We start from the raw sequence: 26687 nt of genomic DNA, 5'->3' as shown, positions 1-26687 counted from the left end.
CCTGCAGTCCTCACCACAGTTGATGGTCCTGCTTGCAGGTTTCCCCACAGGCATCTGGCTGGCTACTACTGAGAACAGGATGGAGGATTAGATGGGCTTTTGGTCTGTTGCAGAAAGCCTCTTTTAAGTTCTTCATTTTATTTTATTTTTAATTAGTACACAAACTCTGCTTCAATTTATATTGTGTGAAACCCACAAGCAGGACCCAAGCATGAGAGCATATCTCCCCTCCTGCAGTTTCCAGCAATTGGCATTCAGAAGCAATACCGCCTCCGGTTTTGGAGATATCAAGCATTGCCATCATGGCTAGCATCCATGAATAGTCATGCCCTCCATGAATTTGTCTAATCCTCTTTTAAAGCCATCCAGTTTGGTGGCCATTTCAGCTTCCTGTAGAAATGAGTACCATGGCTTAACCATGCACCCCATGTTCTGCCGGGTGGAAAAAACAGCTCTCAAATGTGGAGGCAACAGGCGTGGATGATCAAGGAAGAGTTCTGAGTTTGGGGGGGAGAGAGAGAGAGAGAAAGGAAGGAGAACTGTTGCAGGGTTGGGGAATCTCTTTCCAATGCTTCCTTGGGGGTGCCATTTAGGGTTGGGGGCATAGACGAAACTAAAGTGGTGCGGTAGAAAATAACTGTGGGTTTGGGAGGAAAAGAGCAACTCTTGTGGGGGGGTTCTTTCCTACACCTCCTTGTCAGGAGGCTGCCTGGGGCTTGGGGCCACTGCAAAGTGGGGGAAGGAAGAATTCCGAGCTGCAAGAAAGGAAAGGGGGGGGGGACCTGGGTTGTGGGGGCTGCTTTAGTACTGGGATATCTCTTTCCATGTGTTCTTGAAGGTGCTCATTAGGGTTATTGGGGGCGGGTTTGAAGCAGACATGGGATAGCAGTGGGCCTGGAGAAGAGTAAGGAACGAGTCTTGGGGTGCTGTTTAGGGTGCAGGCTCCCAGACTCTCCGAGTGTCCCTATTTTCAAAGGACAGCCCCAGATTTACAAAGAAACCATCCTGGTTTCTGGATTTGAGCCCAGAATGTCCCGCTTTTCCTTACGACGTCCCTAGTGATCATCATCATCATGGGATAGCGGGGCGCTCCTATTTTCATCGGGGGTGGTGGTGCGGGGGTATGGGGAGCCTTGAAGGTGGTTTTTTTCCCCCTTGGGGGTGGGGGGTCTTTTGGGGGTGAGATGGCGCGGAGAGAGAGAAAGACGAAAAGTCCAGAGAAATGAAAGGAAGGAAGGGTCTAGGGAAGGATCTGGGGCCGGCGGAGGCCTCGGTGAGCTGGGCTTGGGAACAGCAGTGCTCAGGAGAGGCCTACCCCCACCCCGAGGCGCGCCTCGCCCACTCCCGCTTCCCGCGTCACTCACCGGCAAGCCACCGCCCTGTACGCCAAAGCCGGCCACCCCTTCCCCGCCCCGGAAGCCTCGGAAGCGGAACAAGCGGTCACGGGGCGGAGAGAGGAAGGGACGCTGAGGGAGGCCGGCCGCTGCTGCTGAGAGGGAAGAGAGCGACGGCAGCAACAGGTACCGACGCGCGCCACCCCACCCGCCGCCCTTAGGCAGGCCTCTACCTCCCTGCTCACCTCAGGCCTAGGGGGGCCCCCCTCGCTCTTAGGGGAACCGCGGAAAGCTTCCTTTCAAAAATCCGTTTTAATAAATCCGGAGTGGCCTTGGTCCCTTATAATCTTACTTTACCTGTAATTCCCCCCCCCCCAAAAAAATAAAAAAATTAGGGGCGGGTGTTACTTGACTGGGGAAACAGCAGGGGAGTGACTGCTTTTCCGCCCAAACAAAGTAATCCCCTTTAATCCTTTATGGGAAAGGATAAAAGGCGGATCCAGCTGATTTTAAACGGGTCCTCATGAATTCATATAATTTTTTCATTCAAATTAATTAAAACCACCATGATACTGTAGACCATGTCTTACTCTGTAGGCAGAGTAACCCTTTGTTGCCAAGGTGATGTCTCTGCTTTTTAAGATGCTGTCTAGGTTGGTCATTGCTTTCCTCCCAAGAAGCAGGCGTCTCTTAATTTCGTGACTGCTGTCACCATCTGCAGTGATCATGGAGCCCAAGAAAGTAAAATCTCTCACTGCCTCCATTTCTTCCCCTTCTATTTGCCAGGAGGTGATGGGACCAGTGGCCCTGATCTTCGTTTTTTTGATGTTGAGTTTCAGACCATATTTTGCGCTCTCCTCTTTCACCCTCATTAAAAGGTTCTTTAATTCCTCCTCACTTTCTGCCATCAAAGTTGTGTCATCTGCATATCTGGAAAAAGGTAAAAGGCGGATCTAGACGGATCCTCGTGAATTCATATGATTTTTTCATTCAAATTAAATAAAACCACCATGATACTGTAGACCATGTGTTACTCTGTAGACAGCATCAAAAAAATCATGCATCCACTATTTCGTGGGGCCGCAGGGGCGCAAAAACATGGTTAAAAAACACGGATCCTCATGGATCCTCATGATTTTTGCACAAGACCAGCTCTAAGTCACCATCAGATCAAACATCATGGCCAGGGGCACAGCATCCACCACAAAAATCACGGATCCACGGCTTCCTGGTCATACCACAGCCCAAAAACGTGGTTTTGAAGCACGGATCCTCATGGATCCTCACACTTTTCGCATTGGGCCAACCAAAACGCATCGTTAAATCACACATCATGTCCAGGGGCACAGCCGGCACCATGAAAATCACGGATCCATGGCTTCTTGGCCACTCCGTGGCCCAAAAACGTGGTTTTGAAGCATGGATCCTCATGCTTTTCGCATTGGGCGAACCCAAACTCACCGTCAGATCACACGTCATAGCCAGGGGCACAGCCTGCACCATGAAAATCACGGATCCACAGCTTCCTGGTCATACCGTGGCCCAAAAACGTGGTTCCGAACCACGGATCCTCATGAATCCTCATGATTTTTGCACAAGATCAGCCCAAAGTCATCATCAGATCAAACATCATGGCCAGGGGCACAGCATCCACCACAAAAATCATGGATCCACGGCTTCCTGGTCATACCACAGCCCAAAAACGTGGTTTTGAAGCACGGATCCTCACGGATCCTCACACTTTTCGCATTGGGCCAACCAAAACGCACCGTTAAATCACACATCATGTCCAGGGGCACAGCCGGCACCATGAAAATCACGGATGCACAGCTTCCTGGTCATACCACAGCCCAAAAACGTGGTTCCGAACCACGGATCCTCATGGATCTTCACATTTTTTGCATTGGGCCAACCCAAACACACTGTCAAATCACATATCATAGCCAGGGGCACAGCATCCACCACAAAAATCACGGATCCACGGCTTCCTGGCCATACCGTGGCCCAAAAACGTGGTTTTGAAGCACGGATTTCATGGATCCTCACGCTTTTTGCATTGGGCCAACACAAACTCAATGTCAAATCACATATCATAGCCAGGGGCACAGCCTGCACAACAAAAAACTCGGATCCACGCCTGCCTGGCCATACCGTGGCCCAAAAACGTGGTTCCGAAGCATGGATCCTCATGGATCCTCATGATTTTTGCACAAGACCAGCCCAAAGTCACCATCAGATCAAACATCATGTCCATGGGCACAGCCTGCACCACAAAAAATTCGGATCCACGGCTTCCTGGCCATACTGTGACCCAAAATCGGAGTTTTGAAGCACGGATCCTCATGGATCCTTATGCTTTTCACATTGGGCCACCCCAAACTCACTATCAAATCACACATCGTAGCCAGGGGCACAGCCTGCACCACAAATAACTCGGATCCACGGCTTCCTGGCAACTCCATAGCCCAAAAACGTGGTTTTGAAGGTCGGATCCTCATGGATCCTAACGCTGTTTGCATTGGGCCACCTCAAATACACTGTCAAATCACACATCGTGTCCAGGGGCACAGCCTGCACCACAGAAAACTAGGATCCACGGTTATCTGGCAACGGCATGGCCCAAAAACGTGGTTTTGAATCACGGATCCTCATGGATCCTCATGCTTTTTGCATTGGGCCAACCCAAACTCACTGTCAGATCACACATCATGGCCATGGGCACAGCATCCACCACAAAAAACACGGATCCACGGCTTCCTGGCCATACCGTGGCCCAAAAACGTGGTTCCGAACCACGGATCCTCATGGATCCTAATGCTTTTTGCATTGGGCCACCCCAAATTCACTGTCAAATCACACATCATGGCCATGGGCACAGCCTGCACCACAAAAAACTCGGATCCACGGCTTCCTGGCCACTCCATGGCCCAAAAACATGGTTTTGAAGCACGGATCCTCATGGATCATCACACTTTTTGCATTGGGGAACCCCAAATTCACCCTTTATTCAAATATCTTGTACATAACCACAGATCTGACCACTAACATCATGGATCTACTGCTTCATGGCCCTGGCCAGATGCTACCCTGGATATATTGGCCAATTTTTAGGTGGGTGTGTCTGGATGGAGGAAACGGGGTCAGCTGAATCTCTATCCATTAAAGATGGGCGCCCAATGGCTGGGCCAGAATTATTTCAGTTTGGTTTGCCAGCTCCCAGCTCTTCATGGGGCGCAATAGTCACCTGTAGCTGCCATCAGGAGTCCCTTTGTGATCCTGGATGCTTCTGTCTCTATGGAGGCATTGGTCACAAATGTAGCCAAACTGGAATTTTTGAATCTATGTCAGGTTAGGCAATCGGTACTGTACCTGTCCCTTTCCAACCTAGCCATGGTGATCCATGCAGTAGTCACCTGCAGACTAGACTACTTTAACTTGCTGTACACCTGAGCCGGGGAGTGCAGGGTATAAATGTGATAGAGAGAGAGAGAGAGGGAGAGGGGGGGGGGGAGAGAGAGAGAGAGATATGCAGGGCTACTCTTGAGACTGCTCCAGAAACTCCAAATGGTCTAAAATGCAGATGCATGAGTTCTTACATGGACTTTGTGGAGAGCCCACATTCAGTTGGTTGTTCATCAGCTGGATTGGCTCCAGGTGGAGTATCGAATCAGGTTCAATGTTTTGGTGCTAATCTTTAAAGCCCTAAACAGTCTGTGACCTTTCTTATCTGTGGGAATTATCTTCCAATACACCCCCCATGAGTGTGACGCTCATCTAACAGCAACCTACTGGTGGTCCCTGGCCCAAAACATATCCAGCTGTCCTCAACCAGAGCCAGAGCCTTTTTGGTGGAACGCTTTGTCTAATGAGACCAGGGCTCAGTGCAATCTATCTCAGTTCTCTCACTTGTCATGGTGAATGGGCTTGCACATTCCTATGACCCTTGTGAGCGAAGCCGTTGGGAATCTCGTACTCCCAGCAGGGTCACCCAAGGCGGTAAGGTCAAAGAAAATTAAATATGCTCAGAGTCCTGTAGTGATTTCATGCTCTTTATTGCAGCTTGTAAAACAGTGACTGAATTTTCCCCCAAACCTCAGGCTTTTATATACATTATTTACACAATGAGTCCCGTCTGACTGGCTGATTCTGCTTCCCTCCTGGATCCTGATTGGTCTTTTCCTGCAAGCCAATCAGTTCTTGCATTCTAGGATCCTACTTGCCTATTGTTCTAGGATCCAAGCTAAGTACATAACAGGGAAGGAGCTAGACAAAGAATGATCCAAGAAGTCCTCAACGGCAGAACAGGTGGGTGATAACAAGCAGTGTGTTACAACAGCTCTGAAGGCGGATGAAGGCTGCAGCAGATAGGATCCACCAGTTCGTCGTGACTACTTATGCCATCAGAACAGAGCCCTACTGCGAAGGCTGTGCATTGGTCAGCGTGCACTGATCTACACACATAAAACAAATTCACGCACAGGCGTCTTCCAAAAACCCAACCCAACCCCCCCAAACCCTCCCCCCGGTGATCAATAAATGGCTACAGGGGCAGGAATGTAAAGTCACTAGTCATGAACCGACACATGGGCGTTCAGTCGTTCTGACTCAAGGAATGAGGCAGTTGAGCAGCTCAGCAGCTGTATCCATGACTGAGCAGCCCTTTTTAGGATCCACTATGCTCACCCCGAAAAGGGGAAGGGGCTGGAAACGGTGCCCTAAACATAGTATGCCTCCCTTTTTCCCTGACTGGATTACCGCGCCCAGGTGGAATCTCTTTTCCCAAAGTTTGAATCCATTATTCTGCATCCTAGTCTCTAGAACAGCAGAAACCCTCTTCAACATGACATCCCTTCAAATATTTAAACATGGCTATCATGTCACTCCTTAATCTTCTCTTCTCTAGATTAAACAAATCCAGCTCCCTAAGTCTCTCCTCATAGGGCTTGGATTCCAGACCTTTTACATTTTGGTCACCCTCCTCTGGACATGCTCCAACTTGACAATATCCTTCTTCAACTGGACACAGTATTTCAGGTGTGGTCTGACCAACCAGAATAGTGTGGTGGCTGTCAGGGAACTGACATCGGAGCCAGAAGTGGAGGCAAGGCTCCCAAGCGATGCCGGAGAAGGGCCCAGCAGGGAGAGAGGGAACTCATCGGCTGGGGAAGGAAATCAGCGTAACACCAGGGATAAAGGGGGGCGGATGGGGGAATCGGAGAGGGGGCTCCAGGACTCTTCGCCGGAGACCAGCGGGGAGAGCACAGGTCCTCCGCTACCCACACCCACCCTGCGCAGAAGACTTCCGCGCAGGGAAAGTAGGCATAGACTTGGCGTCAAAGAACTTCTTTGCTGGAAGAAGTTCAAGAAACGCCCACTGACGGATTCTGCTAGCGACTGAAACAGCCACGAAGTGAAGGGCTGTCCAGCCAGGAAAAGGTTTAACCAGGCAACCTAGCCAGGAGTGGCGGCAACTTACGCACGAGCAACCCCATATAACCATTACAGGTGGCATTCCTTCACTTGATCTAGACACTATACTCCTATTGATGCAGCCCAGAATTGCATTGGCGTTCTTAGCTGCCACATCACACTGTTGACTCATATTCAGCTTGTGGTCAGCTAAGACTCCCAGATCCCTTTCACAGGTACTGTTGTCAAGCCAAGTGTCCCCCACCTGTGCATTTCATTTTTTCTATCCAGGTGTAGTACCTTACATTTCTCCTTATTGAACTCCATATTGTTGGTTTTGGCCCAGCTCTCTAGGCTATTCAGGTCATTTTGAATTCTGACCCTGTCCTCTGGTGTATTAGCAACCCCTCCCAATTTGCAGTCATTTGCAAATTTGATTAGCACGCCCTCTATTCCATCATCCAAATCATTTATAAAAATATTGAATAGCACCAGGCCCAGGACAGAAGCTTGTGGAACCCCAATAGTCATTTTTTCCCAGGATGAAGGTGAGCCACTGATGAGCACTCTTTGGGTTCAGCCCGTCAACCAATTACAAATCCACCTAACAGTAGCTTTGTCTAGCCCACATTTTACTAGTTTTTTTGCGATAATATCATGAGGGACCTTTTCAAAGGCCTTACTGAAGTCAAGGTAAGCTGGTACAAGGGAAAGCAGGATTGTAATTACCGTAAAAATTACTGATCACTTTGGATCAGCAGTCTCAACCTAACCCGCTATGTGGGGAGAGCCACGTGTTCCTTTGGAAGGCAAGTGGAATACAGTGTGATATACTGACAGCTGTTTTAAAAGATGTAACTGTAACTTAAAATCCAGTATCAGAAAAAAATAAAAATAGATGGTCCCTGTGTGGATAGTCATGTTTGCATGATGGGGTTCTAAAATCAGTCCTGAAAGTTGACTGATTGAGAATGACACACGCATAGCTTTTGCTCTGCCATTAACAAGGTGAGCTGAAGCAAATTCTTGCCTCCCTTTGGGCTTAGCAATATTTCCTACAGCATTCTTGTTGAAGGGCATTGGAGAGTTAGGTGAGGGACACTTTTCTGTTTTTCCATCAAGCCCCCAGACAAGAATGCTACAGCATCAGCCCCAAACACTCAGTCTCATAACAAAAAATACTCAACAGGGTTATGGCTGAGGGTAGGGGAAGTACAATCATGATCTTTCCAGTCCTCTAGAAGCTGACCCTTTTGGTCATTTTGGTCATGGAGCAAAATATCTGTTCCCAAGTTTAAAGATTTAAACAAGTAAAGAACAAGCTTGCCCTTTACATGCAAAAGCCCTGAAATTCAGCCCATTGGGCAACTGATCATGGGGCTGGGAGGAGGGAGGTAAGGACTAGCACCTTCTCTGCCCTCCACCTCCAACAGTTACACCGGAAAGTTTCATGATGGGGTTCAATTTGAGAAGCTGAATGTTTATAAAGGCACTTAGCCAATTTCTGCCACAGAAATTCTGAACAGAAACACTCTGCAGGTTCAGCCCCCAAAAGAAACTGCTCTATGGTCTCTGTGTTGGGAAATGGGAACAGATCTTGCTCATCACCAACCTTCCCTTCACAAATCAGTTCACTATGAGGCTGAACTGAACAGCTTGCTCCAGAGTTTTAAGAGATACGTTTCTGTGGTGTAGTGGTTAAGAGCGGTGGACTCTAATCTGGTGAGCTGGGTTCGCTTCCCCGCTCCTCCACATGCAGGCTGCTGGGTGACCTTGGGCCAGTCACACTTCTCTCTGAACTCTCTCAGCCCCACCTACCACACAAGGTGTCTGTTGTGGGGGTGGAAGGGAAAGGAGATTTTTAGCCACTTTGAGACTCCTTCAAGTAGAGAAAAGCAGGATATAAAAACTAACTCCATAAATAAGAATTCTATGGAAAAGGACCATCCCTGCCATGATGATGAAAACTATATGTTTGGATTTTGCTGTATTATACCAACCTGTGGAATATGACAGTTCGCAGTTTCAAAATCTATTTGGCCACAGTGGATTGACAGTCTGGACACACGAAAACCTCTGGAAGATCTTTTGAATCAATGCCTATGCGAAAGCAGTGGTACCAGCCCTTGCAGTTTCCTTCACAGTAAACCATAGTTAGGTCACCACTGGGCCTCCTGCACCCTTCCTTCAAGAAACATAGTGACCAGCAGCCTTCAAACAAGGAAGGTAAAATATCTGAGCAATAGGTTAGTGTATCCTTCCATCCCTCTGGGCATGATCGAGACACAGTAATGTAACTCTCGTTCAAGATTTGTCTCTTCTTGGGAGGAACAGCATCAATTTCCACTTGAAAATATTTGTCTTGTCCTTCAAAATAGGTTTTCCCACAGTACTGTATTATTTCTTTTGCAATCCAGGGTCTAATGGCAGCCATATCCTTTTGTATGAACTGTAATTGGGCAGCAGAAGCAATCAGATGGGCAATGGTACATGTGAAAGGACCGTAGTCACTGGAATTACCTTGCCTGGGTATATCAGTTGGTGCAAAAAATGACCAGCCGCAAAACTATAGGGATATTTTGAATCCATCTTATACAGACATGCTAAGAAGCATGTTATTGCATCAATCACAGAGTGGTTCAATCCATGTTTGGAATCTAGATAGAGCATGGTCTTCTTTTTAAAAATGATTACTATCAGTATCCAGTGGACTTCTCTGTCATTTACTGGAATAATCAAAACATCTTTCTTTAGCACTCCAAATCTCAAACAGTTCTTCAGAGCTTGCACTTGCAATCTTTGACATATCTGCATGAAGTGGCAAGTACAGCAAGTGGGAAAATTGTTCCATCTTGACCTAGCTCTTTGGCCATGATCACCCTGGAGGCAAGAAAGGCATCTATTATGCGATAATTTATCCAGTTTGATCCTTTCAGTGTGTTTATGTCATAGTCATACACACAGATGTTGCCAACTGAACCCACAAGTCCCATGGTTTGTAGACTGAGTGTGGGGAAGGTACAGTTGTACCATGGGGGAACTGATGTACAAATCAGTGATTTGTCCAAACACTTCTCACTTTGTGCTGAGAATATGGGGCTGCTATCAAAAGAATCAATATTGGTCACTGTTAAATCCTCTTTCCCACTTTTTGGAGTGGAGGTCATCTGAGGCTGAGTGCTTTCCAGGTGTCTCATAGGCAGTTGGTGATCTTAAGGAGTCCAACCCCTCAGCAGCCTGCACTGAATCAGATGCTGGAGCTACTGTTATCTTTTCCTGCAGTCTGGGGAACTTTCTTCCCAATCTACTCTTCTGTCTTTTATTTCACTTCAACTGTGTGAGCTGCAACTGGCAAGGCTTCCCTGGTTCTTTTTTTTAAACATAATTTTTATTAACAGGCCAATCATATCACATTATTTCAATTCACATTAATTCCAAATTATACAGCCAAATTTTTCAATTTTGTTGGGAGTACCCATACATCAAGCTCCGGACAAGGATCCAAACATCACTTCTATTACTGCTTTAATTAAACAGTTCTAACCAGTTCTATCCAGATAGTCTCTTTATTACTTTCTTCATCTTCTTGTTGCTGTCATATATTCCTTTCTTTGCGATCTCTGATAATCTTCACAGGCAGGTTGAAAGCAGACATCGTCTGTGTGGGTTTTACACACTCCACAAGTCATATCTCATAGGGACAGCCGCCATTCCCCTCCTCCTTCGAAAGTTTATCTTCGGTCTGCCCTTTTGTTTTCCCAGGCTTGTAAAATATATCATAGATCATAGAGGGCTCTGCCAGGTTAAGATTAAATTCCAATCATCGTTCACTTTCAAATGGTCCTGGTTCTCCTCCCCCTGTCTTTCTTAAACAAGCCTGTCTTGCGTGACGCCATTTTAAAACTGCGTCATGAAATTTTTCCATTCTCCGATCTTTACCAATCCTCTCTTCATTCATCAGTAATTCATCCCACACAGTTTTTAAATTCCTGCTTGTGTAATAAAATACGGCAGTTCTTCTTTCTTTGGGGTGGAGGGTTATTATTACTCACATAAGGCAAAGAAAAGAAACGTTTTTTCCTCCACCCCCCCTTCTTCGCTCCAGACATACCAATCTCTTAATAGCGCTTCATCGCTTGATTTATTTGTCTTCGCCCGCCGCTCCGATCCCAGAGATCCATTAATCAGCAGTCTTATCTTCTGACCGACCTTTGCTTGACGTATGTGCTTTAACATCTTCCAATTATATATTTCCAATGGTATTTTCGAGTTAAAGCGAACCAGCACGCGCAGATTGGAGACGGCGTCTGGGAAGAGCCGACTTCACCGAGGGCTGGTGCCAAGTGACCTGGTGGCACCCCCTTCTCTCGAATCAGGGGGTGCATTGTGGCCACCGCTGGCAAGGCAGTCCCCCCTATATCCTTGGGGGGGGGGGACTGCATACTTTCCATAGCAGCCTCTTAATTACCTCGTGTGGTTCGGAGAGATGTTATTGTCGGCCATTTTCCAATGCGCCACCTGGTGGCCCCCTAGGCTTCCCTGGTTCTGGTGGCATGCCGATAGATTTTGTGGCAGCTATAATATGGTAACAAGTCCTGGATGATGGGTGCACACACAATGTCCTGTACGGACTGTGCATGCATGGCAGCCCGTATGGATGCCACTCGTGCGGCAGCCCGTATGGTCACCAGGAGAGCAGCTGCCCATACAGCCTGTACGGCTGCCGTGAGAGGGGCTGCCTGTACTGCGAGCAGCAGCCTGTACAGTCGCCGCGAGAGCAGCTGCCCGTATGGCCCATACGGTCACTGCGAGAGGGGCTGCCTGTACAGTTGCTGCAAGAGCAGCAGCCCACACGGACGCCGCACAAGCGGCAGCCAGTACAGCGACCGCACTGTCACTCTCCCCCCAGCATGGCACCCCGGGGCACCATCACCCCGCTGCCCCTTCGTATGCCCCTGCAGTCAATCAAATGTACTATGAACAATCTGAAGTCATGCTGGGCACAATTCACCACTAATCCTGTTCTTTTTCTAAAAACACGTGGTGGACTCCAGGAAAGCTGTCAGCAGGCACCATGATGCCCATGGGCACCACGTTGGAGACCCCCTATTTCAAAGTTTGCACTGACAAAATCTGTTGGCAAGAAGACTTGCAGTTAAAACTCCATTTATATTACCACCCCCGCAGAGCAACCAACTTTTGTCCCAAAACCATTTGTAGCTGAATTGACGCAAGACAGGTGATTGTTTTTCATGGTTACTTTGGTGGTCTCCATCTAGTTGGTTTGATAATTTACATTCACAGGTAAGATCATCACAATCTCTGCCTAGGATATTCCTGAGGTTTAGCAGCGTCAAAAATTTCCAGGTGCTGTTCTTCACAGTGGAAGCTATGAATATGAATGTCATTTTAATTCAATGTTCTTGCTAATGCAGAACCATTTCAGATAGCATTTGTATTTCAGTCATTCCATGGACACTGGTGTGATCTTACAATATAATTTGGTGGAGTCCATTTAACAATCATGCCGATCCATGAGGATTAAAGTATTTAATATAGTGTTTGTTCCTTGGCTGTGCTCTGTGGTTTTTGTGGTTCATTCTGTTCAAATCATGTGTGATTTGATAGTGATTTCAGGGTGACCAAACATAAAAAACCTAAGGATCCATGGGGATCTGTGCTTCATGAGAATCTTTTTACAGCATGGCAGTGCCCCAAAGTGATCTGGCCATGAGCAGCATAGGTGGTTGGGTAATGAATATGGGGCGACCCAGAAAACTGTGGAGCCGTAAATTTTAGAAATATATATATATTCAATTTTATAAGGATAGGGAAGTACAGAAAGGGAAAAGGGGGAGGGGATAGATAGATAGATAGATTAGAAATTTAAAATTTAAAAGACCTATAAAGATTATCAAATCCTACAAAGTACTACTACTACTACTACTACTACTACTACTACTAATATATATTGAGAGAGTCAGAACTTACAGGGTTAAGAAGTTCTGAGTGACGCCTCACATTCTTGGAGGCGTGTTTAGAACACTGGGAGTGGTCAGTATCTCTGAGAGAGAGAGAGAGAGACACGCAGTGTGAGTCTAGCCAGATCCGGGAGAGGATCAAGATGAGTGCGCTGTCACCGGGAAAGTAACGATCTGTTGTTTTTGTACGAGATTAAAGCTACTTGTAAGATAAGGAAGACACCGAGCGTCTGCCTGATTTATTGAGCACACAAGGCTTACTTCCGTCGCTGTGCTAAGCTCTGCTAACTGCAGCTGGGGGCCCGGAGGGAGCAGAGACGCAGGGAAGCGTGTGGACTCCGTGGGCAAGCGAAGCTGCCAGTAAAGTTCTCCAAAGGTTATGGAAGGTCAGCTGACGCTGTGAAGCAAGCCAAGTCCGTGCCGGTGTGTGCTGTGTGATCTCCTGCCAAGGAAGAGGGCAGTGGAGAAAAGCTGAAAGCCGAGACGCTGAAGCCAGCTGGGAGCTGTGCCTTTGATCGTGAGGCAAGGAGCTCGCTGGGAAGCAGCTGTGTTGGTACCGGGTGCCGGGAGGAGCTACTACTGTTCGTAAGTAAGCTGGGCCCCGGGGGAGAAGATGGCAGACAGCCATGAGTCGTGTGCAGTCCCTTTTGAAGAGGTGGACGGGAAGGAGCCCTGGGTCGCGTGGCAGGCACTGAAGGTTGCAGTGGGAGCCACACCAGAGGGGGCCAGATGCTGCACAGACGCTGCAGAAGCTGGGGAACGCCCAGAGAGTCCAGCAGGGGCTGAGCACCGCCCAGGAAGCCCAAGGGGGGCTGGAGCCGTGTCTGGAAGCTGCTGCGATGCTTTGACACGCCAACGTGATGGGCAGCTGTGTGCTGGAAAGCTGCTGAGAGCTGGGAAGAGGAAAGCAGTGGCAAGCTGTTCCTCTGGAAGATATGCACCCACGTTTGAAGGTGCAGGCCAGAAAGGCCAGTCTAAGGGTCTTGAGTGCCAGGCTGTTTGGCAGGAGCTGGAGAAGGTTTGCAGAGAAACCACAGAGCTGGAAGCCAAAGGCCACGTCCCCTGTTGCAGAAAAGCCTCGAGGAGTGCTGCTGGCAAGAGTGGGGGGGCACAGAAGTCCAAAGGCCACTTTGTAAAGTTTTCCATTCGTCGCTGTTTTGTTTGCGGTTCCCCTGAACACCTGCGCAGATGCTGTCCAGAGAAAGGGCAGGAAAGTCCCAAGGACATTTCCCATGGGAACCAGCCCGGGAGAAGAGGCCAGCGTGGAAAGTCCCAGGGACGGCCGGAAGGGGAAGGAGGTGCTTATCAGCTGTTTGCGTCAATGGCTGTTTTGAAAGACACCTGTAAAGGCCCCAAGGAGGGGGGCAGAAGGAACTCTGTTGCTAAGGCAACGAAGGACAGTGTGTTACGTTGGGTCATTGACTCTGCTGCAAATAGACATCTCGTGCCTGAGTCACCTGGTGTCCAGATAAAGAACTGCAGAGCTGTTTCAGCTGGGAAATCAGTGTGTTTTGCTGATGGGTCACAAAGGCTTGTAAAAAAGTCTGGGAATGTTTATCTTTCTTTCCTGCAGGCGCAGCTGGAAGTCTACGTGGCGCCGGGACTGAAATGTTGTCTTTTGTCTGTACCATGTCTTTTACAGGAGGGGTACATGGTTTGTTTTGAGAACAATGTCTGTACAATTTCCAGAGGGGGGAAGCAACTGGTACGTGTTGAGAAAAATCAGAACAACCTCTTTGTTCTAGTGCGAGATTGGCTTCATTATTATCAAATAAGAGAGGCCTATAATTTGGACAAAAAAATTGGCTTTCAGGTGGAAAAATCAAAATTGGAAACAGAACTGTTAGATCCCAAAACTAAGATCCTTTCAAGAATGTATAACTTGCTGTTAAAATGGAATACGCAGGATGAAACGGTTAAATCTGCAATGATTAAATGGGCACAGGATATCGGTCATAACATCATGTTTGCTGACTGGGAACAGTTGTGGACCACAGGTATGAAATTTACGGCATGTAATGCCTTAAGAGAGAATATTATGAAAATGATATACAGGTGGTACATGACCCCAGTCAAGCTTGCAAAAATATATCATTTGCCCGATAATAAATGTTGGAAATGTAAAGAAATTGAAGGTACATTCTTTCACCTTTGGTGGACGTGCCCAAGAATCAATGTTTTCTCGGAGATGATATATAATGAAATGAAAAAGGTATTTAAATATACCTTCCTGAAGAAACCAGAGGCCTTTCTCTTGGGCATGGTCGGCCAATTGGTGCCAAAGAAGGACAGAACTTTCTTTATGTATGCAACAACAGCAGCAAGAATACTTATTGCAAAATATTGGAAGACACAAGATCTACCCACCCTGGAAGAGTGGCAGATGAAGATGATGGACTATATGGAATTGGCGGAAATGACTGGCAGAATCCGAGACTTGGGAGAAGAGGTGGTGGAGGAAGACTGGAAGAAATTTAAAGACTATCTTCAGAAATATTGTAAAATTAATGAATGTTAAAATTATGTTCGGATTGGCAATAAGTGGTATTCAGCAACAAAAGTTAATAAGAATATGCAAAAATGAATTGATAAATGGATGAAAATATAGAGTTATAATATGTTATGATATAGAGTTAAGATAAATGAAAGAGGGTAAGGATTTGCTGAATTGATTATGTAAATGGGAATACAAAAAGGGGAGGTGTGAGGAGGTCAAGGAAACAAGCAAATGAGCTTAAAGATATCAAAAAATGGATTTGCTTTTTGTATTTTGTACTTTCTTTTTTTCTTCTCTATGTATTTTTGTATTTTTTGTATTCTTCTTTTTCTCTGTTTTCTTTTTATTCTGTAAATCTCTGTTTTTTGTAAAACCCTAATAAATATCTTTAAAAATAAATAAATAAATAAAGTCCACAATGATCTCTTTTGTTTTCTTTAAGTTAAGCAGTAAGTTGTTTTTCCTGCACCACTCCCCCAACTGCTCAACTTCCTTCCTATAGGCCGTCTCCCCCTCTCCAGCCGTAATTAAACCAACCACCGTTGTATCATCTGCGAACGTAATGATCTTATTAGTGGGGTATTTGGGGGCACAGTCAGCTGTATAGAGCGTGTATAAAAGCGGGCTCAACACGCACCCCTGCGGCGTCCCCGTATTTGTGATGAGATCCGCAGAGACGTGGGAACCCAACCTGACCCTTTGGGAACGGTTTGATAGAAAGTCTAATATCCACCTGCACAAACAGACTCATTCTGAAGCTGACCGGACACGAGTTAGAGCTCAATGTCAAGCCTACCAAGTGGCGGTAGCGACGGCGAAGAAGACTTTCTTCACCGCCTCTATTGCATCTGCAAAAAATAGTAGCAGGAGACTCTTTCAGGTGGTTCGCAATTTAACGGAACCACTTTTACCACCGGGGCCTTGTAAAGACCCCAAGATCTCCTGCAACGATTTTGCGAATTTTTTTGCAGATAAATTGGGAAGGAGGTGGGAGCAGGGTTGGGGCGGGAGAGTGCTAGAGCCCTTTCTGGTCAAGTTGCATGGAATCAATTTCAATCCGTTACCCCCAAGGATGTGGACAGGCGCTGGATCTCAGTGTCCAGGCTGAACGATGGGGGTGGAGATGCTCCTTCAGGTATACAGGACCGAGGCCGTTTAGGGCTTTAAAGGTCAGCACCAACAGTTTGAATTGTGCTCAGAAACGTACTGGGAGCCAATGCAGATCTCTCAGGACCGGTGTTATGTGGTCCCGGCGGCCACTCCCAGTCACCAGTCTAGCTGCCGCATTCTGGATTAATTGCAGTTTCCGGGTCACCTTCAAAGGTAGCCCCACGTAGAGCACATTGCAGTAGTCCAAGCGGGAGATAACTAGAGCATGCACCACTCTGGCGAGACAGTCTGCGGGCAGGTAGGGTCTTAGCCTGCGTACCAGGTGGAGCTGGTAGACAGCTGCCCTGGACACAGAATTAACCTGCGCCTCCATGGACAGCTGTGAGTCCAAAATGACTCCCAGGCTGCGCACCTGGTCCTTCAGGGGCACAGTTACCCCATTCAGTACCAGGGAGTCCCCCCCCCACCCGCCCACATGAAAGGTTGTAGCAGTTCCACAGAATCCTTTCACACAGTCTAAGACAAGGATTTCCGGAATATTGGCCTTGTTTCGCCGTCCTGGGCTTCATCAGTAGTTAAAGCTCATATGTGATATTACAGGACAGTGGATCTTATGGCATAGCAGTAGCTGCAGCCGTAAGATCCACTGTCCTGTAATATCACATATGAGTTTTTGGTGAAACAAGGCCAGTATTCTGGAAATCCTTGTCTTAGACTCTGTGAAAGGATTCTGTGGAACTGCTACATACAACCTTTCATGTGGATTGTTGGACCTTATGAACAGACAGGTGGAATAGACACTAGTACACGGATGGACCTTATGCATGAACTGACTAGAGAATGATCTGATCCACTGGGTCTTCTGCTTTGTTCATTTGTTGAACTTTATGAGTTACTTCCGTTGAAATTTATGATTTGATACATGAATAGTATACCTTATTTATCTAAGAACACAGCCGGTTACGTCTCTGTGGCAAGTGTGGCAAACATAGTGCCATCCAGATATTTTAAGATAACAACTCCCATCACCCTTGCCCATTATCATGCTGTCTGGGAATTTGAAGTCCATAACATCTGGATGATACCACATTCAATTCTGATCCAACCTAGATAGATACCAATGGTCAGGGATGCTGGGAGTTGTAGTCTTCAATACCTGGAAAGAACCATGTTGGGCTACCCTTGCTATAGGTAAACAAATTATTGCCTGCAGATTAGTTGATCCTCAGCTATAGAGAGAGAGGTTATGTGGGATGGGGAAGAGTTCAAGGGAATTATTGTTGTTGTTGTTGTTGCTGTTGTTATAGAATCTTATTCATGGGGACAGAGAAACAGCAATGTGATGTATTTAATCTCACTTTAGTAGCAGGCATTGTTTGATCTACAGACATTTTTCTTTTCTTTTTTTAACTGTTTTTTCTGCATTTTTGTTTAGTTTTTTTGAACGGTATAAGTTTTTATAAACGTTTGCGTGAAGGAAGAATAGGAGAGATGGCATCTACAAGTAATGCATTTGTTTCTTTTATGATACTCTGGTATTGACTCTGTAGTTCTTTCTAGAAGAAGGATCTAAATGCAAATATTACTCCTGCCTTTCTGAAATTATCCGAAAGAGAACTGGAGTGTGATTAGGGGGATGGAGGGGGTGGACCAGACCAAAAAAGTTGATGAGTTGCTGTTTGAGACAGTGAAATCTGTAGCCTTTTACACATGTGGCATCCATTGCCAACTTTATATAAGGTTTTACTGTCATTAGTTCAGTGGCAGGGAATCTCCACTTTTACTTGCCACCCAGTGCTTCATAAATGGTAGGAGCTCTACTCCAACGGCTGCATTCTCCTCATGCTTCAAACAGTAATCTTATACTGTACTGTATGATTCCTGCATTCCTTTGATCTTGTGTGTATTGTCTGTGATCAAATCTGATTTTCTACACTGCTGATCACACCTTATTGAAAGAGCTAAGAATGACTTTTCCAGAGTATGGGGTGGGGAAGAAGAGGGAGGCTTTTGCTAGCTTGATTCTGCTCTTTATCTCAAAGCTGTTGAGTTTTGCCCTGCGTATGACTGAAACTGCGACTCAGAGTAAGTTGTGGAGAAAGCAGACCGCAGTGGCTATGTGGGCAAACCCTTCTGCTTTTACCATCTTGCCTTTTATTTCTTAAGCTGCCAGTTGCATCTGTGGCTTTATTGTCCAGAATATGCTTTTCATGTGTGGTGCAAGTTCTCTAGTTCCTACAAATAAGGTGCTTCTGAGATGAATGCATTTGGGTGTACTGCTACTTTGCGGCTATTAGCAACACAGCAGGTTGGATAACAAAGGTTGAGAGAAGCTACTGTTAGGCCAACAGGTAACCATGTTTTCTCTTCTCTTGTTCCCTGAAACACAAGAACAAAAGATGAGCAAGAACAAAGATGATGCTCCCCATAAATTGGAGAGCCAGTTTATACTGAGACTGCCTCCGGTAAGAGACCCTTTGCAACAAATAGCTTCAAAGTGCTCTGTGTTTGCTTCCTGATTCTATTGCTGGAGGCACAAATATGGGTTGGTACAGTGGGACCTTTCCGTACACCCTTGTTCAGCCCACGTCTTCAGCGCCTGCATGGGCTGGGTGTCAGAAGCACCTTCTCCGACCTTCCGATCACAGGAACGTAAGAACAGCAACACAGCATTCCTGAGGAATAGGTCCTGGTGCAGTAGACTCACATTTGCTCATGTGAGCACCTGAAATGCAGCAGAGTAACGGAAGCAAAGCTGTGGAGGTGTTTTTTTTACAATTATAACAAAAACAACATAACAAAAAGAAGAAACAACAACAGAAAAACATACAAAGCAAAAAAAACCCACCACAGCAATAAAAAACATAATCTTTATCCCATATCCCTTAAAACCCAAATTTTATTTACATTGTTAATTGACCTCCTCAATTCCCTCCCTTCTGAATTTCCTTGTATCTGCATGTAACAGCTTTCCAATATCATTCTTAAACAAAAATATTCCAGCTCTTATCTAATTTATTCACTTTTCTTACTGTTCTGAATCCCATTTATTTAATTTAATCCTAATTTAATCCTAGGCCTATTTGGTACTTTCAAGTGATTTCTAGTTTTTTATATTACAATATTTATTCAAATAGTCCTTAAATTTCTTCCAATCTTCTTGATATTCCTCTTCTTTCTGGTCACGGATTCTTCCAGTCAGGTCGGCTAGCTCCAAAAAATCCAACATCTTCATCTGCCATTCTTCCACCATTGGAATTTCTTGAGACTTCCAGTTTTTTGCTAACAGCAGTCTTTTTTTGGGCAATTCAGTCTTTTTTGGGCAATTCCATTCCTATTATTCCAAGTAGAAAGGCCTCTGGTTTCTTAATGAATGTATTTTTCAACATTTTTTTCATTTCATTATATATTTTTCCTAGAAGTCTTTCAGCTTGGGACATGTCCACCACATATGAAAAAACATACCTTCTTTCTCTCTACATTTCCAGCATATATTATCATTCGTGTGGTAGATCTTTGCCAATTTTACTGGGGTTAAATACCATCTATACATCATTTTCATGATGTTTTCTTTTAATACCGTACATGCAGTAAATTCAATCCCTTTCTTCCATAACCTTTCCCAATCTTCGTACATTATATTATGTCCAACATCTCTTGCACACTCAGTCATCACCGATTTAACTTGTTCATCCTTTGTATGCCACTCCAACAACAAATTATATATTTTAGACATATTCTTAACTTTGGTATCTAACAACTCCGTTTCCAATTTGTTTATTTTTTCTGTTGCAAAACCATTTCTCCTACCAAGCTTATATAATTCATTAATTTGGTAATATTGTAACCAGTTCACTTTGTCTTTAATTTGTTCAAATGGTTTTAATTTAAAACCTTCCTGTTCTTCCTTCAATAAATCCAAATTCCTCAACCATTTATTTTCCATGTTTAACTTTTCTTGGGTCTTTGCTTCCATTGGCGATATCCACATGGGTGTTCCCTTATTGGCCAAACAAGCCTTTGTATCTCTTCAAAAGAACACCACTTGGCGTCAAAACCTATCTGAGATCCTGGTTAGATACACCCTACCGGAGTTTAATATTCTCAAACTGTGGAGCCCGGACAAAGTTCGGGAATGGATCCTGGAGAGAGACGCTCTGTTAGATATCACAAAAATACAGAACCCAGGGTCCTCCTACTGGTTTCCCCGACTGAAAACAGTCAAAACCTGCGCCAATTATTTGGTGAATATCACCAATCCCACCCTTCGGAGAGCTTTCACCATGGCCCATTTTCAGACCATTCCTACGGCCTATTTGTCAGGCAGATATGCAAAAATCCCAGTAGAGCAGCGTATATGTCCTTGTCATATGAGAACCAAAGAGGATCTCACACATTACATGTTGTATTGTCCCATCTATTCGGCCTTCAGGGATGCGATGTTACAAACTATTCCCAAATCAATAGCTAACTCTGAGGACCAAATAAAGTTTTTACTGGTGGACGCTGATCCACGGATTTCTCACGTGGTAGCGGTCTTTGTGGTGAAGGCTATGAAAACTAGGGTATGGTTCCTGGAGGAAATGGTGAGGTCCCTCCCATTGCTCTCCTAACCTGTTGCTGTATCTTTTTTCCTGAATGGCGAGGTTTTTTGGGTAGTTTCCTTGCTGGGACAGCATGGCATGAATTTTAGCTTATTTTTATAATTTTATTGGTCATCTTTTAATAATGTTTTATGGTATTTTGTGTAAAGGCATGGACCTCACAAGTCTAATAATAAACTTGACTTGACATGGGTGTTTTCCTTACTAAGAGATCTATATACCTCTATGGTCCTTTATCTTGTCATACCATACGTATGCATGCCATCCAAATAGATTGTCAAATCCCTCCAAATCTAACATATCCACATTGTCTAATTGAATCTAGTCCTTAATCCAGCAGAAGGCAGCAGCTTCAAAATATATCTTCAAGTCTGGCAGGGAAAATCCCCCTCTTTCTTTTACATCTGTAAGTAGTTTATATTTGATTCTGGGTTTTTTCCCCTGCCAGATAAATTTCGACACTGCTTTCTGCCATTCTTTAAAACAATTGACGTTATCAATTGGTAGAGCTTGAAATAAAAATAACATCTTAGGCAATACATTCATCTTAACCACCGATATTCGGCCCATCAGTGATAGTTTTAAATTTGACCATCTCTCTAGATCTCTCTTAATTTCATTCCATAATTTTTCATAATTGTCTTTATATAAATTCAGATTTTTCACCAATAAATTCACACCCAAATATTTAACTTTTTTCACAAAAACAAGACCTGTCTTTTCTTGAATAATTTTTCTTTCCCCATTCTCTAAATTTTTTTCTAAAACTTTGGTTTTGCTCTTATTTAATTTAAATCCTGCTACCTGCCCGAACTCCTGAATCAACTCCAGTGCTTTTATTGCACTGGTTTCTGGATCCTGTAAAGTTAAAACCAAATTATCAGCAAAGGCTTTTAATTAGTTTTGTTTGGATCCTACTGTGATGCCTTTGACCTCCTCCTCTTTCCTCAACATATTTAGCAAGATCTCCAGAACCGAAATAAATTGAGGCATTCTCAAAGTAAAGGAAGGATTGAACTCTGATTAATAAGAATACACACAGAGGCTTGAACCAGCAAGACTCCGGGAAGGGTGCGTATAATAATCTGTCTCTCCACCCCCTGGCCCAAGTCGTTTTATTCACAAAATACCTTTTTACAGAGTGTTCTAAGAACCAATCAGATTTCTTCTGAGCATTTCAACAAGCCCCACGTGGGGACAAAGTTAAACTACAAACACTAGTTAAGCACACATACTTTTGGGGTAAATGAATGAAAACTACAAAGGAGTGCATTCAGCCACCCCGGATTTCATAAACAATCAATACACATGATAAGAAGGATGGCCAGGAAGACAGCGATCATTATCACCTTTATGTGAGACCTGTTTCCTGGCCCTAAGATTAATATCCTAAGATTAACATATCAGAAAAGCTACAGCAAAGAAACTGCCCACTGTCTTTGATGACCCAGGACGCCTGCCTGTCTAAGTGTGTACGTGACTTGTGAAGAAAGAGAAATGGAACAGGGATGCAGAGGTGTGGATTGATCAAGAATCATATCAAAATAGTTTAAACCCAGTCAATGCAATGCTTTCATTGCTGACACAGATGGTTTACTCTATATTTGTTGTAATTCTTCATAGCAATCCCACCTGATCACTACAATAAATAGCAGAGGGGAAAGTGGGCACCCTTGCCTGGTTCCTTTCTCAATTCTAATTTCCTCTGAGACCACATTATTAAGTATAATTTTTGCTTTTTGTTCAAAATAGATCGCATTAATAGCATTTAGAAATTCCTGTCCAACCTCAATTCTTTCTAATTTTTTTTTGTAAAAAACCAAGAAAAGTTGTCAAAGGCCTTCTCAGCATCAATAAACATTAACATTGCTTTACAATTTCTTTTCACTTCCAACCTTTCTAATACAACAATTATATTCCTAATGTTATCTTTCATATGTCTCCCCGGCAGAAAACCTGCCTGGTCCTTGTCGATATAATCTGATAAAACCTTTTTCAATCTGTTGGCCAAAATATTTGCAAAAATGTTATAATCCACATTAAGTAATGAGATCGGTCTATAGTTTTTCACATCGGATCTATCTTGATCTGGTTTTGGAATCAGGGTTATAAATGCATCTTTCCAGGTTTCGGGTGCTTTGTCCCCTCTTAAAATCTTATTGCATACATCCGCCAATGGCTGAATTAACCAATCTTTCAAAGTTTTGTAGTATTTTGCAGAAAGACCATTTGGTCCTGGGGCTTTGCCAAGCTGCATCTGGTTTATTGCTGTCTCCACCTCTTGTCCTGTAATCATAGCATTAAGTAGGATCCTTTTACCCTTGGGAATTTTTTGCATTTCATTTACTTTGATAAATTGCTCAATTTTTTCTTTATCTTCTTTACCTTTTTTATACAGCAGTTTATAGTATTTCTGAAAACAGATTTTCCTTCTGATACAATATTTGTAATGGTACTTTGTTTCTGTCTCTGTTTTAATTGCCAAGCAAGCAATTTTCCACATTTATTTGCAAATTCAAAATTTCTCTGTTTCATCATTTTTATTTTCCATTCTATTTCCTGATTAATAATTTGAGAAAATTGGATCTGCAAAACTTTTAATTTCTTTTTGAATCTGCTGGCTCTTAGGATTGGATCTTAGACTCTTCTCTTTGTCTTTTAATTGAGACAGAATATTTTCTTTTTTCTCATTCTGTATCTTTTTCTTAATCAAATTTTGTTGTATGAGGAATCCTCTCATTACAGCCTTACTTGCATCCCAAATGACTCTTGTTTCCACCTCTGAATTCATATTTATTTCAAAATAATTTTTTAGAGTCTTTTGAGCCTTACTAATCAACTGCTCATTCCTCAACAGCTCATCATTCATTCTCCATCTGAAGGATCCCTGCAGAGATAATTTCTCTCCAAAAACACTGCATTGTGATCTGAGCAAGTCTTTGGGCAAATTTCAATTTTAGTTACCCTGGGAGCCAAGTCTCTGGATATCCATAAATAATTGTTTCTCGGAAATGATTGGTTTGCATTTGGAAAAAAAGTAAAGTCTCTTTCTATTGGATTTCGTAGTCTCCATATGTCTGACAGATCATATTTATCTGCCATATCAAAGAAAGTCTTTGGTAATCTGCCAGCATTCTGAAATTTCTGTCTCTGTGTTTTATCCATAAATGTTGATGCTACTCCATTCAGATCTCCCATCAGAATCAATTTATAATCCAAATACTCCAAAAGTTTTAAATCCAGGTTCTTGAAAAATTCTGCTTTGCCATCATTTGGTGCATAAATTCTCCCCTCCTCGTCCTTAAATAACTTTTTGGGGTTCCATTTTTCTTTCACATAAAAAAACCACTCCTTTTTTTTTACTTTATCTGATGAAATAAATTCCTGTCCAAGTTTCTTATTTTGAAGGATCTTTCTATGAAGTCTAATGACATGTGTTTCTTGTAGACAAATTATATCCAAATTCTGTTTTGCCTAAACATGGTGAACTTGGTTTCTTTTTCTGTGTGAGTTCAAACCATTTACATTCCAAGAGTAAATTTTTAAAGCGATCTTAACTTTTTAGGGAGCCGCTGCCCCTGCCCCCAATGAATGGGAGCTTTCCAATCCAAGTTCCTTTGCGTTATTCTCCAAAAATCTCTTTTTTTCTCAGACAGTCTTAATTCTTTGCTTTCTCCCTAGAAATTTGAAAGAGAGACCTTCCGGGAACTCCCACCTAAAGAAGATGTTCTTAGGTCCTTCTTAGAGCACTGGCTAAATCTGTGTAATTATTTCTCAGGGCCAAAAAATGCTTCGGGATCTCCTTAAACAGGACAATCAATTTGTCCTCAATCTTAAGACTTTTTTATAACGGTGGCCTAAAATAATTTCTCTTTGCTCTTTAGCCTTAAATACTACCATACAATCATGTGTAATTTTAGAATCTTTTTTGGTCCAAATCTATAGGCCTTTTCAATCCAAGAATTTAATTCCTCCTTTTGGAGATCCCAACAAGCTGAAAATTCATCATTTAGCCAGTCCTTCAAATTATCCTGCTCTTTCTGTGGTACCCCTCTCAATCTCAAATGATTTTCCCTCTCTTTCATCTGTAAAAACTCAATTGAATTAGAGGCTTCTTGCTGTGTTCTCTCCAAATCAGTAACTCTCACTGTTTCCAATTGTGTTAATCTTAATTCATGGCCTGACACATCTGTCTTAACCCCTTTCAAATCTTGTCTTAAGTCAGCAAAGTCTTTTTTCAGTTCCTGTATGCTCTGTTGATTACCTCTTACTTCAGTTTTAATCTCAAGTAACAGTTGCATCACAGACTCTTCAAAAGTTTGAGCTTTAGAGCCCCTCCTTAGCTTTGTTTTGTCGAGCTTTTCTCCCTTCTCTCCCCCATCCATAGCGTTTTTATCCAAGGTCAGTCTCAGTCACAGTCACAAAGGGGAGATGAGGAGGAAGGCAGATTTCCTCCACAAGCCTCAGTTTAAAGTTCAGCAGTGTCTCCTTTCACTAATTTCCTTTTTACCCCTTTAACTCCTCAAATGGAGCTCCCAAATGGATACTGTCTCACTTAGAATTTATATTTGGCGGTAGAGATACTGTTAATAGTATTTTAACAGCTCAGGCAGCTGCAGTTGCTTTGTTTTTCCCAAAGAGGAAAACGAAAGTTGAAAGTATCCTGTACCTTTGTGACGTCACAATGGAGTCTAGCCTTCCCCACCGGGTGGTCCGCTTCCGAAAAGAAAAGGTCAATTATTTCCAGTCTATTTTCTGCAGGGTTTAATTAAATAGAAAGTCCCCCCCTTCCCCGTGCTAGAAGGGGGTTCTAAAAAATCAACTTGAAAGTCTTTTAAAAGTCGTATTTTAGTTCGCGGCTTTGGCAGAGGTAGCTGTTTTCTCCATTGCTTCAGCGGAAAGGGACCGACCTCCGTTTTTAAGTCCCTTCCCTTACAAATTAAATGTCCCAATTGTATCCTTTTTACTCACGATTTTCCAATAAAATTTTGGAGGAATTGGCCGCTCACGATCGCCAGACTCGGAGCTTCGTACAGTGAAGAAAGCGAGACTATTCCCAAGTCTCCATCCCCGCTCGCTCTCGGAGCTCTTTTTAAGAGCCTACTGGGGAGCGGGGGAGTCGTTCCGGGCACCCTAAGGAACATCAGGTCCTCAGAATGCTCAATCTGAGGCTTTTTTTGGGTTACCGCGACGCTCTAGTGGTTCCCCAGCCTTCAGTGCACTGGGGCTCTTTCAGATGAAAGGGCTCTCGTCCGCCATACCGGGTGACCAACCAGAAGTCTCAAAGCTGTGGAGGTTTTGTTGCATACCTAATTTATTTCTTTTCCCCCCTAAATAAATAAAAGGACATAACAAACATGTACAAGAGAAACAGCTCTCTCATACTGCCATCTTGTCTCTAGGCAGATCAAAGAAAAAGACACACAGTACTAGGGACGGAAGTCTGGAAGACTAGCTTCCGCCCACTCCTTTCTCTCAGACAGAAAGTAAAACAAACATGATCTGGTGATCCTTGTAATGGAAGGGATGAAAATGCTGACAGTAGCTCTACTTATGGACCCAATCCGTTTTGGGGTGCCATTTGCACCCCAAAAATTCCGTAAGTAGAACACCGCTTCTGCGCCTGCGTGTGACGTGATAGAGCACGAAGCGGCAAACCCGAAAGTAAACACGTCCGGGTTTGCCGCATTCGTAACCAGAAAAAACACAATGTGAAGCAAACACAACTTGAGGTATGACTCTATTGTAAACT

At 44.1% G+C, this 26687-nt stretch overlaps 4 protein-coding genes across 4 annotated transcripts in view; 3 read left to right on the top strand and 1 right to left on the bottom strand.

The window, feature by feature from the left end:
• LOC310753812 (inositol polyphosphate 5-phosphatase OCRL-like) overlaps window positions 1-26687 on the top strand; it is a gene marked incomplete at both ends in the record, with an annotated part of 1016056 nt that overhangs the window by 436798 nt on the left and 552571 nt on the right.
• LOC310753904 (magnesium transporter NIPA2-like) overlaps window positions 1-26687 on the bottom strand; it is a 394748-nt gene that overhangs the window by 90263 nt on the left and 277798 nt on the right. The window lies entirely within an intron of this gene.
• LOC310753742 (magnesium transporter NIPA2-like) overlaps window positions 1469-26687 on the top strand; it is a gene marked incomplete at its 3' end in the record, with an annotated part of 394776 nt that continues 369557 nt past the window's right edge. Inside the window, exon 1 of the mRNA XM_083595086.1 lies at window positions 1469-1520. The remainder of the gene's footprint in view (window positions 1521-26687) is intronic.
• LOC310753906 (transcription initiation factor TFIID subunit 7-like) overlaps window positions 17791-26687 on the top strand; it is a 30266-nt gene continuing 21369 nt past the window's right edge. Inside the window, exons 1-2 of the mRNA XM_083595261.1 lie at window positions 17791-17835; window positions 18723-18796. Of these exons, the coding sequence (XP_083451387.1) occupies window positions 17823-17835; window positions 18723-18796 (87 nt within the window). The 5' untranslated portion in view covers window positions 17791-17822. The remainder of the gene's footprint in view (window positions 17836-18722; window positions 18797-26687) is intronic.

Source organism: Podarcis filfolensis, assembly GCF_964270895.1.
Source record: "Podarcis filfolensis genome assembly, chromosome: W".
Taxonomy (NCBI): Eukaryota; Metazoa; Chordata; class Lepidosauria; order Squamata; family Lacertidae; genus Podarcis; species Podarcis filfolensis.
This window is presented reverse-complemented; position numbering and strand designations above follow the sequence as displayed.